The sequence below is a fragment of the Gallus gallus genome, chromosome 8 (genome assembly GCF_016699485.2).
Source record: "Gallus gallus isolate bGalGal1 chromosome 8, bGalGal1.mat.broiler.GRCg7b, whole genome shotgun sequence".
NCBI lineage: Eukaryota > Metazoa > Chordata > Aves > Galliformes > Phasianidae > Gallus > Gallus gallus.
The window spans coordinates 4,163,794-4,181,766 of NC_052539.1; the positions used below are offsets into that span (position 1 = coordinate 4,163,794).

A 17,973-nucleotide genomic window follows, 5' to 3' on the forward strand; every position below is an offset into this window, starting at 1 on the left:
CGGCTGCATGAGGCAGCGGGAGAGGTTTGGCCCAAGTTGCAAACCACTGCCCAGGCACGCCTGAGAAAATCACTGGGCTCCTTCCCTCGTGGAGGCACAGCACTAACAATCCAGCTCCGTGCCTGCGAGGAGCCGCAAAGACCCAGCGAATTAAAGGGGGAAAACACTGGACTTTATTCATTACCCCCCTCTCTCTCCCCTGAGCTCGGCACAATCCTCCCTTCGCAGGAGATGCAGGCCAGCATGCCATGTCAGCACATAACACAAAGAGCTCTCAGTCTGCGAGGAGCTGGAATTGCAGCAGAAGGATTTTTAACACTTTAAACGATGGTTTAGGGCTGGATGGGCTCTCGAGGTTGAATGCAGCCCCTCACTACAGCAAATAGTGTGTGCTTTATAATGCCGCTACCTTCTGTGAACCTCCCCTGGGAGAATGTGTGTCTCCTCCCGGGCTTCGCCAACCTCAACAGGGTGCTTCAACACAACGAAGAGATAACACGCGGGGCTGAGATAACACTAAGAGCCTGCACACCTGTTCTTCACACAAGCGAACTCTCACTCTCGCTGGAGCGAACCTCTGGCAGCAAAAGCCATTTCCAGCTCTAGCTTCCCACGGCACTCCTGGCCTCTGCCCAGCAGCCGCCTCCGCCCTGCACGGAGCGGCACGGCCACGCTGGGCTGCCTCCGTCGGGCCAGCAGCGCGGGCACGGAGCCCGGCTCAGCCCCAGCTGCCTGACCTGCCTGCGACGGTGGCAACGCCGCGTTCTCTGGGCACTGTCCGCAGGACGGCGTCCCACGCCGGGTCTGTGGCGCCGCCCTTCGCCGTGCATCTCCCCACCGCCGCGCTGCTTGGGAACGGGGACTTGTCAGAGCCTTCCCGCTCGCGCAGCCGTCACCCCAGGCTCCCGGCCCCGCCCGCTGCGTGCACAACCGGCCCTCGTGGAGCTGAGGCGGCGATACCACCCGCCGCGACGCACGGCCGGCAATGCCGCGGCCCCACCGGCAGCCCCCGGCGGCGGCTCAGACAAGGCCGCGTGCCGGCGCTCCTTCAGCCACCCGAGGGCCGGCGGCCTGCGAGGTGGCCGCCGACACAGCCGGCCGCCCTACTAGGGCCCTGCCCTCTACCGCTATCCCCACAGCCCTGCGGTCGCCCTGTTCGCGGCCCCACCGGCCCCCTGTCGATCCGCGCTAGGACCCCGCGCCCACCCGCACAGAGACGTCACGTCGCGGGGCGCCCGTCCCGCCTCACCCCGCCGCGCGCTCCCCGTGCGAGCGCCCCCTTGCGGCGGGCGGGCGGAGCGCAGCGAGGCGGGGCGGGGCGAGGCGAGGCGGGGCGGGCGGAGGAAGCGGGGGCGTTGCGGCCGTGTCCCTCCGCGGGCGCCATCGGCGGTGCTGTCGGAGGATCGCTCCGCGCGGCGGCGGGCTGCGAGGTGCCGGGCGGGCGGGAGAGCGGCTGTGGCCATGGCCCGCGGAGCCGGGCCGGCGTTCGCCGCCCTCTTCGGCCTGGTGCTGGCCGTGCTGAGCCGCGCCGAGCCCGCGGCCGGTGAGTGCGGGGCGGGGGGAGGCGGCGAGGCGCGGGGTCCGGGGCTGAGGCGCGAGGCGAGGCGCTGAGGAGGAGGGGAGCAGAAGGGGGAGGGAGGCTGCGCTGAGCGGGGGCGGCCGGCCGCTTTGACGCGCGGGCATCGCGCCCCGCTCGGCCGGGCTGGGTGCTCGGGCTGCGTGCTCGGCCCGAGGCGGCCGCGGGTGGGCAGCCGGCAGGAGCGCCGCATCCCCGGCGCCCGCCCTGAGCTCCGGCCGTCCGTTAGCAAAGCGTTCCAAGAATCGGGAGCGAGGAGAAAAAAAAAAAAAAAAAAAAGCTGTTTCCCGAGAGTGGTTTGGCCAGGTTTGCTCAAAAAGGACTGAAAAAGCAAGGGCTCTTAATGGCGTAGGTGTCTTATAAGGTCAGAAGCGCGTTGTCTTGCTAGAGGAGAGGCACGGTGCACATCGGGGCTGTTGCTGCAAACGGCTTACCCAGCCCTGCAAGTATAGTGGTGATCCTCGTTAGCACAGCGGTGAGCATCCAGCCTGTCCCGCAGGACGGGAGGTGATGGCCTCCAGCTGTGCCAGAGGAGGCTCAGGCTGGATGGTAGGCTGGGTGTTAGGAGAAATTCCTTCTCAGAAAGAGCGGTAATGCTCCGGGATGGGCTGCCCGGGGACGCGGTGGGGTCACCGTCCCTGGTGGTGTTGGAGCAACATTTTGACGTCGTGCTACGGGATGTGGTTTAGTGAAGAAATATTGGTGGTAGGTGGAGGGTTGAGCTCGATCGTCTTAGGCGTCTTTTCCAGCATTAATGGTTCTGTCGTTCGGAGACGGCCAAACGCTGGCTTTGCAAAGGCTACAGCCGTGCCTGTTGGTTTAAGCGTGGCTGTAATATCAGCAGCCTCCCGGCTCGTTGCTGACCCCGAGGCTCTCACCCTGGCGTGGCACCTGCAGTGCGTACCCCAGCCCTGCCCGCACGTGGGAGCGGGGTGGCCCTCCCAGGCACCCTGAGTGCTAACCTCCATTCCTCCAGCGAGTGGAGAAAGGAAAGCTGAAGCCACGGAAAGGCAATTTTCAGGTGTCTGTACAGCTGTCTTGATGCTCTTGTGCAAGAGGCTGCGAGGCTCTGATGTCAGCCCTGTTGGTCAATGACTGGGAGGCTCCTGGATGCGCCACGGTTTTGGACGGCTCAGCGCTGCCTCATCATACGAGCCCAATGGCAGGGCAACTTGCTTTTCCAGTTGAGCCTCTGTTTCGTTTGTAGAAGCCTGCAGTTGAAGCTGCAGTGAGCTGGGGCGGGGCGGGAACACCTGCGCTTTTGGTGAGGACGCTGATAATTACTGTTAATGGTGGTGATTTGCTCCTTGTCTGATCAATGCCAGCGATGAGTGAAACAGGAATGAATGCCCACTGGTAAAGCCCAACCTGCTCGCCCCCCATAACCTTTGTCACTGCCAAGGAGAGCAACTCGAGTTCTGAGTCCAGTTTCGCTGCAGAGCAGGTGGGTGTGTGGGGCCCCACGAAGGTGTTGTGGACCACACTTGGGATCTTTTGAGGTCTTGAGATCCTGCTGACGGTGCTGGTCTGCTTGCTTGATAGGGGTTTGCTGAGCAGCAAGTTTGACTCCATCATTCGAAGGTGTCACTGCATCACATTTGCTCTTATCAATGGTGCTGGTTTAGACTTTCAAAACGGAGCGTGATTAGCATCTGGCTCACTCACATCACTTCCTGCGGGGCACTGCTGAGAGCAGAAAGATGTGAAGGCACTCTCACAGTTGTTCTCAAGGCCTGAATGTTTGGGAAAAGGGGACCGGTGCCTCTGGTAGCATTTGGTATTGGGATCTCTTCTGTTTCTTTGTTGCCTTCCGTGGCTGTTTCCCTCCTCCTTTTAGGTGTCTTGCTGCAGTTATAGCAAGTTACTGTTTCCTTCCAGTGTGTTCTGGTCCTGTTCACCCTCTCCCATTTTCCAAAGTGGAGTCTGTGTTGCAGAAGGCCTTTGAAGCCTTGGGCTGGATGTGGCCTTCGCTGTCAGAGGGGCCTGGGTGGGTGGGATTGAGCCCCGTGTCCTTTGTGCAGCTGGGAGCAGTGATGGCAGGGCAGCAGGGCATGGACAGCCCGCTGCTTCTGCACACCAGCATCTCATCTAACAGCAGAACCAGACAGCTGCAGCATGCAACTTCAAGCTTCAAGCAAGCAGCATACATTCGTAGTCGTGGCTGAAGGCTGCAAAGCCAAGGGATAGTACAGTGCTTCTTTAATTCTGACCCATTAAGGAAATGGCATCCATCTTGGGGGGGGGGAAGAAAGAACTTCTCTAAGCATCTAAAGCCCTTCTGTAGTTCTTATTTTCTGTGCATTCATCCTGATATCATCTTGCCAACAGAAGTTGAGGGCTGTGTCTTGTCAGTGCCCATCCAGAAGCATTGCCTGGATGGTTCTAAACACGCGGTCCTCTGAGGGCTGCAGAAATAATTGGCGGTTCTGTTTAGAAAATAGTCTGTTCCTAGGGCACATGTCCTTTTTTTAGCCTGCACGAGGATGAGAAAAGAGCTTTGTATCCCCAAACGGCACTGGTGTCTGCTGTTTGTTCCACGCAGCGAGCCTTCATCTTGTTGCTCTGACATCAGTGTGGGCTGCGATGGAAGCAGCAGCAAGCAGCGGGCTGGCATTTCACAGGGCAGGCATTCGTCATGTTCGAATTAATAAAGATTTAGTGCTGGAGAATGATGGAAGACTGCGGAGAACACGCAAGCATGGCTTCTGCCTGCCAGATTTCCATAGAAACACCAATACCTCCTCAGCACTTTAATTGCCTTCCCTACATTTTGTGTTGAGGCTGGGTTTTTTTTTAACTAAATGCTTTATGTTGCAGCTGTGGATTTGAGGCATTTGGGCTTTGTCTGGAAAACTGAAAACACGGGAAGGCAAGGGAGCAGTAGCTGTGAAAGGAAATGGAAGATGCGATTACTGGCAAGGTTTTGAACCGTCTTACAACTTCATCCTGAATTCAGTGTCTGATAGAACTTCAGCTTTTATCAGCAGTTCTTCAGCAGGAGAAGTGCTGTGCGAGCTGCCCCCGCTAGGAATGCAGCCCTCCAGCTGGCTGCTGGGGTGGCACCTCATGCAGAAGGACTTCGTTTCCACCTGTGAGTTTGGGCAGCAGTTGCCAGCCCTGCTTTTAAGAGGGCAGATGAGCCGTTCCTGCCAGTTCCTGTAATTCTTGAGCTCACGCTAAAAGAAAAAAGGCTGGATTTCTAAAACCAAATCTCTTCTTACCGCCTCGTTCTTCTGAAATCCTCTTAAATGCACATTGCTGAAGGGTTTTTACGCTTCTGAAGTCCGGAGAAGCTGGCAGAAGAAGCCCAACCAGTTTAGATGGTGGGGTTTTCTCCCAGGGTGCAGAGGCTGAATTCCTTCGTGAGCTGAGCTCTGAGCTCTGCTCAGCCCCACAGATGATGCGAGAAATGAGTGACTTCTTCCTCAATGCATAATCTTACTTGAACTGTAATCTTTGGAGCTTAGTGTATCGTGTAATTAATTCTCTCTCCTTTGTGGTTTTCCTTCACAACCGGGCTATCTCAGGGCACTCTCAGCATTATTCCTTACATCTCGTTGAGCAGTCGGCTCCCTCTCTCTCTGCAGTGCCAGCTGCTGCTGCAGAGGAATGCTGCTCCTTTCGGCACAGACAGAAGCTACCAGCCTTCCTCTGGAATTGCTCCTCATTCAGGGTTTGCTTGGCGGCTGCTGCTTCCACGCTCTGCTATCCTGGAGGGAAGCAGGAGCAGTTTTTCACTCCCGTGCTGCCCTGATGTGCCGTGGTTTCTGGCTGTGTTGGTGGCACTTCAGAGCTGATGAGCTGGCAGACGTGACTCCCGTGCCTCCTGCCATGCTGCTGCCAGCCCTGGGCTCCGATTCCCTCTCTCCTTCCTCCTGCTGTGTGATGGCAGCAGTTGTGGTGATTAAATCCCATCGAAACTATATTATGCCCTCTCGTTTTCTTTCATGTATTCAATGCCATAGTTTTTCTTTTCTTCCATGTGAGAAGTAGGTTGTTTTCAACCTTTTCCCCAGAAAACAATGCGTGCACTTAGAGCCAAGTTGCAGCCAAATGTATCAGATGTCTAGATATAAAGATACCGACTTTCTATAAACTTAATGGAGGATTTGTGGGCAGGAAGAAGAGGGAGAGCAATGCAGTGTCATTCAGTGGAGAAGGCTGTATCGTGGTTCAGTGGTCCAGCAGGCTCTGTCAGAGGATCCATTTCCCCTTTCGCAGTAAAACCACTGGTCAGAGCCTTCTTAGATGCAGGATCATCGGCCACGCTTCACAGAGCTACCGGCTTCGGAACATCTCCTCCTTGCAGCATTCATTGGTGGGGTATTTCAGGGTTTTATTTCTGCTTGACTTTTTCTGAGCTCTCAGGTGAGGAGCGTGTTGGCCTTGCTGTCCTCTTAGTGCTTGCCTCAGAGCCCCTTCGGATTTCTTCTGGTCATGGCTCTGTCTCCCAGTGGCAGCCTTCTCCCTTTAAAGCTGAGCTCCTAATGCCAACTCTTTGCTATTTCTTTCAGTTTCCTAGCCTGGAAGGAGTCTGAATTTATAGCGTGCAGGTGAAGAACAGAAACCAAATCACAGCTTTCAGATCATCTTGGCATCCTTAAAGTACAACGAGGCAGAAGTGTAACTTCTTTTCCTCTAGTTCTACTTTAACATTCTCTTTAGCCAAAAAGATGAAGCCTGAGCTAAACCTTACCGCAGCTAACTCTGTGTTCTGCTTCGGATGCTTGGAGTCACAGCACATCCAATGGATGTTCTGAGGGTAACACTTTGTGCCCGTGCTTGTTGTGCTGCACTCAGGCCTTGGAGAGCAATCCTGGTGTATGTAGTTAATGTAATGGGATGAAGTTGGGCCTATGTGCAGGCATTCTGCACGGGTCTGTGGGCCCTAGGCTGGGTCGTGCTGCTGATAGCATTTGTCTCGGGCACACTTAGAGCCCTCATCTTAGAGGCCTTTCAAGCTTATCTAGAACGCACGCTAGAAATTGAACACTTCTCTCCCTAAGTGGTGGCCTGCCCACTTCACCATAAGGGCTTCGGGCAGCTTTTGATCATCACGGGGTGATTTCCCCATCTGCCTACATGGTGCCTGATGGGACTGGTAGGGTGGCACGCTGGGGAGCCCTGGGCTTTCCCCACAGAGGCCTGCAGCACACCTGAGTGAGGCTGGGGCAGGGCCAGCAAAACCCAACAAACAATCCCCGTTGCTTTTAACCTTCTTTTTTAAGCACGGAAGAGGGACAGCCAAAAGCAGCGCTTCCATCCCAGCCTGGACAGCAGAGGTGGTGGCAGTGGCTGACTTTCTTGTAGAAACAAGAGTATCATCTCATGCTGTACACAACAAAACCTTTCTAGTGGGAGTACTGGATGTCTCAAGCAAACTTCTCATGCTGGCTGAGGTAGAAGATGGCTTCTGATGCTGTTAACTTACGAGCACAGAGTAGTGCAGTGGCAGGAAAGCAGCTTTTAAAGTAAGCGGTGTTGAAATGGTGCACGTTGTGAAATTGTTGAAGATACCATGAAATACAGGAAGGCAGTGCTTTGTGCACAGAAATGCTAATGCTGCTGTGAGAACTGCAGCCTTCAGTTTCCCCCGTGATTTCTTTTCTGTTGTTTTGAAGAGAAGTCATCGTGTTGCTTTTAATATTCATTTTGGAACATCGGTACTTTTATATTGACTTCGGTTCTGGTCGGGTTTCAACGCATCTCTGTTCAGTCTGTTTTAAGCTGCAGAAGTCATTTTTCTTTGTCTTTTATAGCATTGTTCAGTTCTAAGTCTTAATATGCGATATGTATTTAGCTGCCTGCCTTCCGCTCTTCATCCCTGCTAAAGAATTCCAAGGGCTGCTGGTCATTTAATGACCCTCTAAGCCAGCAGTTGGAGGCAAAAAGAATTTGTCAAAAACCAGGGGGAAATTAATGATTACTTTCCCAAAGCCTCTCTGCGGTAGCCACGCGTGGCCCAGCAAGCAGAGCTGGGGTTGCTGGATGGGATCCTTGCTGGGAGCCCCGCGCCGTGGCCGTGCCGTGCTGCTCGGTGCAGTTGTGCAGCTGGCTGGCTCCGGCCAGCTGCTGGTTAAGCTTTTACCACGAGGGTTACAAAATCCTGGCCGGGCAGCTCTCACTGGGGATGCGGGCGCTCCAAGGGGTTACAAAATCCCGTCTGAAAGCTGGGCACAAAGGAAATAATCCTCTGTGCGTTTGCTTCACTGGCTTGATCGGTTTAAAAAGTGCAAGCTAACGGAGTGTTAAGGCAGTGAGGTGGGAATACCAGCTCTCTTTCCCTCCCGGTTCCTCGAGGCTCACTTTGCCATCCCTTCTTGCAGCATCTCACACTTAACATAGGTGTGCCGAGGGGTCCGATCGTTACCAGTCCTTCTTCAGCTTCCACTGAGCACAGAATGAGCTGTGCTGCGGCTCATTCCTGCTCTGAAAGGAGCTGCTGCACCTCTGCTTTCTGGCAGGAGCAGTTGAGGTTGGGAGGCTCGTGGATGCTGCTGTTGAATGGGATAGAACTTGTCAGACAGGTGCGGATCAGTGTAAGCGCGTCTGACCGCCGTGGGGGGGAATGCCATACGAAATCCATGCTGATATTTCTGTCGCTTAGTAACCCTGACCCCGAGGTTATCTGAAAGGGGCTCCGAGTGGAATTCGGTTCATTTCCTGAGAGCTCTGCGTGAGCAGTGCTGCCCAAGTGCCCCACTTTCACAAATGGAGTTAACAGGAAACAGGCGTGCTTGTGTGTGGGAAATATTATTAATGCCCCTGGCTTTGATTTAGCTGTCTTCTACAGGGGTTGCTGGCATGAAGCACTGCACCTCGTGGTGCATGTGACCTGTTTACGTGCACCAGGGCTGTTGTGAAATACCCCAAAAGACCCTGGGTGGGGGCAGCAGGAGGACAGGACTTCTGGGTGCGTGGGTGAAGTTTGAGATAGGACCCACATCTTCTGATTCCTAGAGCTTTACCCGCTGCTTCGGTGCTAATCGAATGGCAGGCTCTGGTCTAGATGGACTGATTAAACCTCTGTGGTTCTAGAGTGCCCTCTGCTCCATATTTCTCACCCATCTGCTGCCTTCAGAGCACAGCCAGCTTGCTGCTTCGGATCCTGGCCAGGGGATGAGCATTGCAGTGTCGCTTCCATCAGAACTGATGTCACTACAAGTTGCAGTAAACCTGGAGGGAAATTGTTCGGCGCTGAGCTATGTGATGCTTAGTGCCTTCTGTAAAACACCGTGCTGAAAATGAGAAGTTTGAGGTACTCAGGGTTTCCTCCTCGTGAATACCAAAGTCTTTGCTGTCTGGATTGCTAGAAACTTATAGCAGGGGAGCTTATGGGGGACAGGTGACCATATCTCAATGCCAAGTGTCCCTGGAGAGAGAGTAGAAAGGAAGGAAGAACTGAAGTTACTTTGAAAGGAGGCTTAGGAGTCATTGCCTCTCATTTTGGAGAGTTTCACTGCAGAATTTTGATCAGGAAGTAGTAACTGTATGACACTAAAGGCAAAATATTCAAAGTGCTGATGTGGTTATACCTGGCTTGCTGAAATCACTCTGTGCTTGGCTTTGAAAATCTACCTATAAGAAGTTCTGGATACATTTAGTTGCCTGATAAGCAAATCTGTGTTTGGTTCTTCTTTCGTTCTGTCTTTCTTAATGCTGCCAGGGTTTAAATTAAACTGTATGGTAGTGTCTTTGGGTTTGTTCCAGTCCTATAAAATTCTCAGCTATAGGATTTTCGTTCCCCAGAATATGTTAATGAAGCTTTGACTTGACACGTATTGCTACCAAATTAACTTCTGTGCCGTTTCTTTTCTTTCTTCTTTCAGCTTTGCAGTGTATGGACGATTCCAAGCCTTGTGTTAATGAGGGAAAATGCATTCCTTATCAGAATGGTACAGGATATTGCAAGTAAGTTGTTTTAATTCCTAATTGTTTCGTTTGTCAGTGTGCTTTCATTCGGGGTCATAAAAAGAAGTATGAGTTGTTAAGATTGACTTCCCAGGTCCATTCAGCGTTAACAGTTTTAACACAGTGTGTATTTCTTGCTAGTGCATCAGTTCTTCTGTGCTAACTTAGAAGGTAAGAAATCTGGAGTTCTCATCCAGATTTGTTTGGACCTCATCTGTTTGATTGCTTTCCCTTCGGTTGGGAAGAGGGGCAGAACTGATCAGAGATAGACACTGCTTCAAGAGACCTGCGTGTTAAATCAGAACTTGCCCCTCATCCTATAGCTGGAGTTAACTTACAGAGCCTCAGCCCCAAACTGAATATTCTTGAGTTCACTTCCCTTCTGTGTGCTGGAAAAGTAACATGGGAGCCACAAACAAGGCCAAACAAACACCCACACCTATCTCTATCCTGTAATTGATTTTGCTGAGCGTTGACACCCATCTTTAATGGTGCCTTCGCTTTGTTGTTGTGCGGAAAACTGATCATCAGCAGGAGCTTTGGAAGAGTGAGTGGTGCCCGAGGAATGGGATCACGTCTGTTTAAATGAAGTTCACCTATTTTAACTGTAATACATAGGTTTTTAAAAATTATTTTGCAAAAAAGATAAGGCTTGTTTGTTTGGGCTTGTTTACTACATCTACAGCAAATAGATTTGCTTTCTAAACCTTTTTTACTTGACCAGTGCAAACTGTGCTGTTTTCTAATCCTTCTTTCCTTAATGCTCTCGTTCTTTAATCAGTGAATTTTATCTTGTTGATGTAGCCCAGCTAACACACGACTCAGTTCTTCACCCTTTTCTACGTATCCATCTTCCTCGGCTGCACTCTTTGCTTCTTTCTGTGAATATGATGCACCAAACCTGTTGCTACTTAAATTGCACCTGTGGCACACAAAGAGAAACCATCAAAGTTGGAGTTCCTCGCAGTCTGAAATCAATACCTGATGTCACAAAGAAGTGAATATGTAACTTACTATTCCCTATTGCTATCTTCTTTAAATCCAGTTCTTACTGCTTCCTGGGCCTTTCCTTCCTATTGCTTTAGGTTGCTGTCAACAGAAATGAGCTGCTCTTCTGAAACTCAGTTGGAGCTTTTCCTACTTTTCACCCCTGTTTTAAGACTGAAACAAGAAAGTGTGACAAGTCAGTAGGTCTGTCTGATGAGTACCTCAGTGTGTGAGTCTGCAGGCAAAGTATGTGGGTCGTGACAGAGGCAATAAACACAACTGGTGGTGATGCTGGTGCTGCTCATACCTTCCAAAGGACGTTTTCTCCAAGTTGCATGTTCCTGTTAACCATGTCTTGGACTGTTTACTCAGTTTGTTTGAGGGTTTAACTTTTTTCAGTATTTGTAGTGCAGTCTGGGTCATAATACATTTATCACAGTGGTAGATTTGACCATTCTTCATGTTCTTTAGAACGTGCAGCAGTAACATCATGTATAATTCTGATGTTGCCTTCCTCCCTTTAATGCAGTCTTGCAGGTCTTAAGCCAACCTCTCCTTTATGTAACAGCTGAGTTCTTTTGCAGGCACCAGAGTAACTGAAACGGTTGATATATAGAGAAGAATACGTGTCTGTTTTCTAGTTCTGGCTCAAGAACTTTTTTACAGAAAGCAATGAAAAATAAGACAAAAACCAGAGCAAAAGAACCAACCCTCAGCTATGGAGACTCTACCTTTAGCAGGCTGATCAGCATCCTGTTTTAGTTTTAACTTTTTGGTTGTTTTTGTTTTGGTTTGGTTTTTGGGGTGGTTTTTTTTTTGTTCCTGCACGATGAGGAACTCTGAATAGAGGAACTTCCTATCTGGTGTTGTCAACTAAATGGCTTTCTGAATCTCTGATGCCTTTGAGCGTAGCAACGGTTTGTTCAGGAAACAGAACTTATTAATAAGGCAAGCTGCTTGGCTTTTAGGTCTGCGGGATAGCTCACTGATCAGCTACATCTCCACCCCTTCCACTTTTTTTTTCCAGGTTTTCTGTAGTACTTCCTCTGCTGGGCAGTGAGCTCTTACAGCAGGCTCTCTTCCTCTTTCTGTACCTCCTCTCGGCAGAGTTGTTCCCGTGTGTGGTCAGTCTATCCATTTAACCCCGCAGTCTGTAAGAAACAAGTGAACAACTGAAGAAGAGCCTGCGCTGGGAGTAATCACACGTGATGAATAAGATGTGGGTAACATGAGCGCTGATAAGCAAAGCATGTAGTCTAAATACTTGGCAAAGCAGCGAGTGACAGCTTCCTTTGTCAGAAAATCCTGTTGTGTCTACTCCTTTAAAAGAGAGCAAGATTTCTTCTGAGAAACCTTTATTCTGCTGGGTCTGGTTTCTGTTGTGGGAACGGCGATTGTGACCCTTGTAAGGAAATTGGAACTGGGTCTTTATCATACGGCTCTTGCGAGTGCCCTTTAAGTAGCTCAGTTCCCCTGGTAGTGCTCCAGGCCCGTGGCTGTCATTCTGTGGCACTGTTTGATAGAATTACTGACCTTCTTTGACTTTGGTTTTATATTTAGAAAACTACGCATTCCTGTGTTTTGCTTCTTCCAAGGGCAGAATTTTTGCTGGAGAGATCGTTCTGTACCCATTCTGAGCGGTGTGCTGAGGACTCAGACCCTACTCCAAGGAATAGGGACGTATCTGCAATAGAAATGAGAGTGTCTTACAGCATTACAAAGGGAACCCATCCTTCCAAGCCTTCTGAGTCCTGCTTTGGCTAGAAGCGGTTTCAGCTGTGGTTTGGCTTGGTTTTGCATTGCAGTATGTTTTATCTGAAGGCATCTCTAGACACCCTGTGGTACACCGGAGTGTTAAGCACGAGGGAGCCTTCTTGCATACTCTCATCTCCAGCAGAATAATCAGGAAAACGGCCTGCTGCCTAGCTCTAACTGTGAACATCATGGGAAAGCCCTTTCTCCTCCTCTCCCTGCTGTCGGATGGCTGGGAAGCAGTAGTAGGAAGAGCCTGGGGGGTAGTACTGCTATCTCGCAATAATATTTCTGCCATTGCAGGCAGGCTGAGAAGCTGTGGGTAGAGGCAGCAGTTTCAAGGACAAGCAGAGCAGAGATTTGGGCCGTGCTACCCCCTGTTCTCTTAGCGCTGGGATCGGCTCTGCAGCAGGTGGATGTGGTAACTCAGATGGCTGTGGCCTTCCGTGCTGGATGTTCGGCAGGGCCCTGCAGCAAGCAGCAGCTTAGCTGGTTTCCCCTTGTTTGGCAGCTGTGGCCTCTCCCAGCTTCCCTCCCCTGTGCCCCAGTGGCAGGGAGCAGAAGCAAGACTGTGCCAGCGAGAGAAGCAGAAGTGAGAAAGGAGGGAGTTTGGGGCAGGGGTGCCCCAGGCCTGGGGGAGGAGGCCGGGCCTTGCCGCTTCTCATGTTTTATAGGCTTTTAAGACTGAATTTTTGACCTTACAACTGCTGCGCTCTGTGTGTGTCCAGAAAGGATATCAATATCTCCATGCAAACTGAAGTACTGCTTGAGCACTCGCCCTTTGTTGGGCTGGTGGTAAGAAGCGCGGTAGTTACCGTGGCTCATTTGCTGTGCTTAGTCAGACTTGGAGGCTGTTGAAGCAGGCTGATGCCAAAAGGGCTGTATCCCACAGCACGTCCTTTATGCCCGAAGCTGTCAGGCTCTGTGCAGCTGTGTGCTTTTTGTGCCTCTTCGGTGAGCAATGTGTTTTCTGTTTGCGTGCTCGGTTCTGTGCACGCTTTTAATTGTGTGGTACAGGTTTAGCAGGACCTCAGAGCTAAACTGAGAGGGGGCAGCGTGGTGGCACGGGGTTTCTAACCCAGCCCCTGAAGTAATTTCAGCCCCCATGCTGGGATTTTGACCCACCTTTCTTTCCAGCTGGATTGTCTTACATCTGAGCCAGAAGTCATTTATGAGGACTTCTGGGACTGAAGACAAGATCCTAGGCTAAAACTGCTTCAGGGACTGCAGCACATATCTTCTCAGCAGCGGTCTTGAGGGACTAATCCCTTTGAGACCAGTCAATGGGGAATACCCATAGGAGATCTGGTGGCAGGATGAGGTCTGAGAGTTTTCCAGAAAGGCTAAATACAAAATTTGAGAAGCTGTCCCTTTCTGAGAATGGACTGCCCTTTCCTGCTTCCTTTGGTCTCCCTTCGGCAGCTAAAGGAGACCCTAGAGACCGGGCCGGAGGAGAAAGGGGGAGCGTACACACACGCTTCCACATCAGATCTGGGAAGAGCAGAGGCTCGAGTCACTTGATCAGAACTTTCTGCTGTGATTCACTCATGTGCACCGAGGGCTGTTCAGAGCTCAGGTGGTCAAAAAACAGGGAGCTAAATCTTGCTCGTTCGGGCTTCAGCTGCTGCTCCTCCTCGGTACACGGCCAGGCAGAATGCAGTGCAAGTGCTTTCTGTGGGCTAGAGACAATAGCTGTGTGCTGCTTTAAGCGCAGAACAGAGAGGCCGTCCCATCCCATGGTTTGCATTCAAAGTATGACGCATAAACGAGAGCCTTGAGACATGGGAAGGAACGCTTACTAAGCTAACCAGAGGATCCTGTTCTCCCTCCTGAGAGGAGGTGTAGGTGTGGGAGTCAGAAGCTGGGAGCCTGAAGGAAGTCTGGTTAAAATCTGCAGCGAAATAGTTGAGACCCTTCTCACGTTAGTCATCAGCCTGCTTTTTTTTTCCCTCCGCTGTTGAGGCATCTTCCAATCAAAGCGAGGGGAGTGTTGGGCTGGTGGGGGTAGGAGCAAAACTACGAGGAAATTCTTCCCTTCACGTTTTAAATTAAAGCCATCTGCTTCCTTCTGTGCATCTCCGGATGATATCACTGGGCCCGCATAGGAAACTCCCATGACAGTCAAACATCTGGGAGCCTGGTTAAAGCTCGACTGTAGGGGCTGAGCTGATGAATGTGAGCAGGCAGATAGAACGTGGCAGGTGAGAGGGTTTTTCCACCAGAGCAGACACATTCTCCTGGAGCTTTTTCAAAGGAAAAGAGGGGGGTAAATTCAGTGTACTTTCATAGCAGAAGAGCCAAAAAACGCAGCTTTTGGGGGTCTCCAGTTTTCACTTCGTAGGGCTGGTCAGACTGAATGTGGCTTTGTAGGTATGTGGATACTTCAGATGGGGATAAATACCTTCATTTTTGTTGTTACGCCTCTTGTTTAGCTCCATGAGAGCCTGTGCTGAGGCAAAGGCAGGCTGGAGCTGAAAAGGAGGAAAAAAAATGGGTTGAGCTCCGACTAAAGTATTTGTGCTGGAAAGTAGCCCAGAGAGAGTAAAGGAGAAGCTTTAATTAGAAGCAGCTGCATAGCTGATGCAGCCCACAGGACATTTTCCCATTTCAAACCCTCCAGCTTTCAGAAATGATGATTTGAATTAAGTTGCATGTGAAATTTGTTCTTAAAAGATGAAATTCCCGTTGAAGTAGGTTAGAGAGCTCGTGGCTCTCCAGAAAGGGCCAGAACAAACTTCATCTTCCTGTTTCTTTTTCTGAGCGTTCGATGGAAAACTGAGGGGAAAACAGTGGCTCTGATTTGGCCAAGATTTGGTTTCCTGTTCTGAGCATGTCGCTTGGAGCTGACGCAAGCTGCTGCAATTTGAAGCTGCACTGTAGGCAAGTGGTTGGGCTGTTAGGCTTTATTTTTTTTGTTCCTAAAGAGATGGGGTGAGAACTAAAGAGGAGTAGTGGGAAGCTGGAGTGCTGCTGGGGTTCTGAACGGAGTAGAGGATAATGGTGTACTTTCAGAAGCCTGGGCTTCTTGTTCAGTGTTTGCCTCTGTCTTTATAGAAACCATTTGGTGCCCAACGTGAATCGGGGGCAACGCCAGCACTCAGAGCTGAATCGCCAGCATTTGTGCCCATAGGAGTGTTGTTGACAGGAGGTATGGCTGAAAATCTGGACTGCAGGTTTTCTGTTCTTTAATGTTCAGAAAGGATTGTGCTGGATTGCTGGAGGGGAAAGTTGCATAACTGTGTGATGGAGAGCTTAATCAGGAGAGCGAAACGGTGGGGATGAGGGCTGGGTGTACCTGACTTAGCAGCTTTCCACAGGGAGACATGTTCTCTCTGGCATATTCCGTAAGGCTGTGCCTTATCTGAAAGTAAAGAGCTTAAATTAAAAGAGCTTTTGCTGTTCCCTGCTGGAGTGCGTGTTTTTCTGATTAGCCTCAGAAGATCCTGGAACAAGCCTGGTCTTGGAGCACTCCTCTGCGTTTACCAAACCATAGAATCATTAAGGTTGGAAAAGACCTCTGAGATCATCTAATCCAGCCATCCACTCACCCCCAGTATTGCCCTCTAAGCCATGTCCCTTTGTACCAGGAGGGCCACGTAGGAGTTCTGGGCCAGCTGTGGGTGATGTCCGAGTGCTGGTGTTGGGCACAGGTCTCAGCCCTCCTGTCAGAGCTTACCAGCACTGCTCTTAGCCAGCATTTTGGCTCTCCCTTACCTGGGGGCAACAGTGAGGTGTACTTAGCTTGTCCCTGGATGCTGGCCTGAGTGGGAGAGGAGCTTCCAGAGGTGGTTTATTTGCTTAGGGACAAAACACGGGATGTTCTCTAGACGTTCTATTTTGTTTTACAGCCTTCAAATGAAAAGGCGTTTCAGGGTTTATCTTTTAGGTGTGTTTTGGTCAGTTTTGTGTTTGTTGGAGCGGATAGGAGTGTTGGAAGCCTCTTGTTTGCCTGATGAGATGTCCTAGGAGGGGTGCTGAGAAGCTCTGCTTTGTTACTCTTTCTTTCATGAGAGAAAGCAAACAGATGCTGTCTGCTTTGGGTCCTGATGTGCTGTTCAGCTGCCCAAATCCCCGGCCGCGGTGCATCCAAGAATCCCCATACTGAAATCTTGTGAGCCTTCTGGGACAGAAGTTCCATTTGATGTTACCCATCAATTAATCGTGTCTAGATATCCAGAACGATGATGTGGCTGTAGCCATGTGGACAGGCTCGGAGCAGAGCTGCCCAGCACACAGAGTGCAGCTGTGAATGCTGTGGGAGTTGTGCTGCCGTGCAGCTTCTGGCACAGCTGTGCCTACTGGGTGCCAGATCTATGTGATGGAGCTCCTGCACAGCCGTGCTGCAGCCCGCTGCTTTTCAGACTGATTTCTGTCTGAACATTTGCAATGGCAGCCCTGAAGAGCAGCCGTGCTTTAGGCCTAGGATACACAGCTTGCCTCCCCTGTGCTGTTGCAGCAGCTAGTGCTGCAAGCCTTTAGCTGTTACAGCGAGGACAGCACGAGGCAGAGGGCAGTCTGCAAATGGCATTGTCTCAGTGCTTGCAGGCTCTTTTAACCCTGCCTTACCCTGCAAAAGCTGCTCTTTCATGTCTGTTCTTGGGTATGAAGTTGAAAGTATTACTGCATGGTGAAAGGAGCCTAATTTGGGCGTGGAGAATGGTAAATGATGATTACGCACATCTATTATATGACTGAGTTGCTTTCGCCGTACAGCTCAAGCCGGTTAATACGTTTTAACATGAGAAAAAAACAGTTGTGGTCATCTAGTAATGACCTGTTGCGTAACTCAGATAATAGCGTCTCTGAATAGCTGTGTTTGAACTAGCGTGCATGCTCCTCCTGCAGCAGCCAATCCTGGTGTGCTTTTAAACAAGCACGAGCGATGGAGAAATTCCACTGCAACCTTAAATGCGTTGTTCCAGTTGTTTCTCTCTGCTGCTCAGACTCTATGCAAGGCCGTGTCTGAAAACAAAGTTTCTGTCTGGTTTCTCATTGGGGTTTATGTAGCTCGGACTTCTGATTTCCACGTCTTATTGTATGTGTATGTTTCAGACTGGGATCTGTTGTTGAACCTTAGCTTCTTTATGGGGCTTCTGATTAACCGTCTCCTTTCCTTTTCCCTTTGGTATGTAGAGCTGAGTCTGTCTTTGTGCCCAAATTTCTATCGATCGTTACCGTTGGCTTCTTTGAATGATTTCAATCCTCCCCTCTTAAAGAGGAGGCACCAAAACCAATACAGTGGCCGTGCTCTGCAGACATCAGGTGTAGCATGATCTCATTTACTGCCTGTTGGGAATCATCCCATTGTTCCTACATCAGTATCCCGTTTTGGGGTGACTGCTTTATGGCTCTTTGTCTGTACCCGTGTGACTTTGCAGTGCTGCAATACGTTTCACATTGGAACTGGCCTGGTAAGCAGTCTGTGCTCCTCTGTCAAGAACCTGTGTTCTCTCTCGCCTTCGAGTTTGATCAGCATCGATGTTTTCCTTTGTTATTCATTGATAGAAGTGTTAAATAGCAGAGGAATGAGAGCAGGCCCCCGTAGCGTGGCCCCTCTGGAAACAGAGCTTCATGGCCATTCCTTGATTTAAACTCAATTTTAAGGCTTATTATCCACCGTGCATTCTGAAATGCTTAAGGCAAAGGCTTCACTGTTACATTCCTGTCTTGGGGCTAGCTGGAGACTTCATGCATTTCGTGGAGCTCTCTTTGGATGTGAATAACTCATTGATTTCATAATGGCATCT

General features: G+C 50.6%; 1 protein-coding gene across 2 annotated transcripts in view; it reads left to right on the forward strand.

Moving 5' to 3' along the window:
* Window positions 1-1,373: 1,373 nt before the first annotated feature.
* NOTCH2 (notch 2) overlaps window positions 1,374-17,973 on the forward strand; it is a 79,027-nt gene continuing 62,427 nt past the window's right edge. The window contains exons 1-2 of one of the 2 annotated variants that reach the window (XM_040704449.2): window positions 1,374-1,543; window positions 9,406-9,487. In XM_040704449.2, the coding sequence (XP_040560383.1) occupies window positions 1,462-1,543; window positions 9,406-9,487 (164 nt within the window). In that variant the 5' untranslated portion in view covers window positions 1,374-1,461. The remainder of the gene's footprint in view (window positions 1,544-9,405; window positions 9,488-17,973) is intronic. The other variant, NM_001252033.2, reaches the window with a different exon arrangement.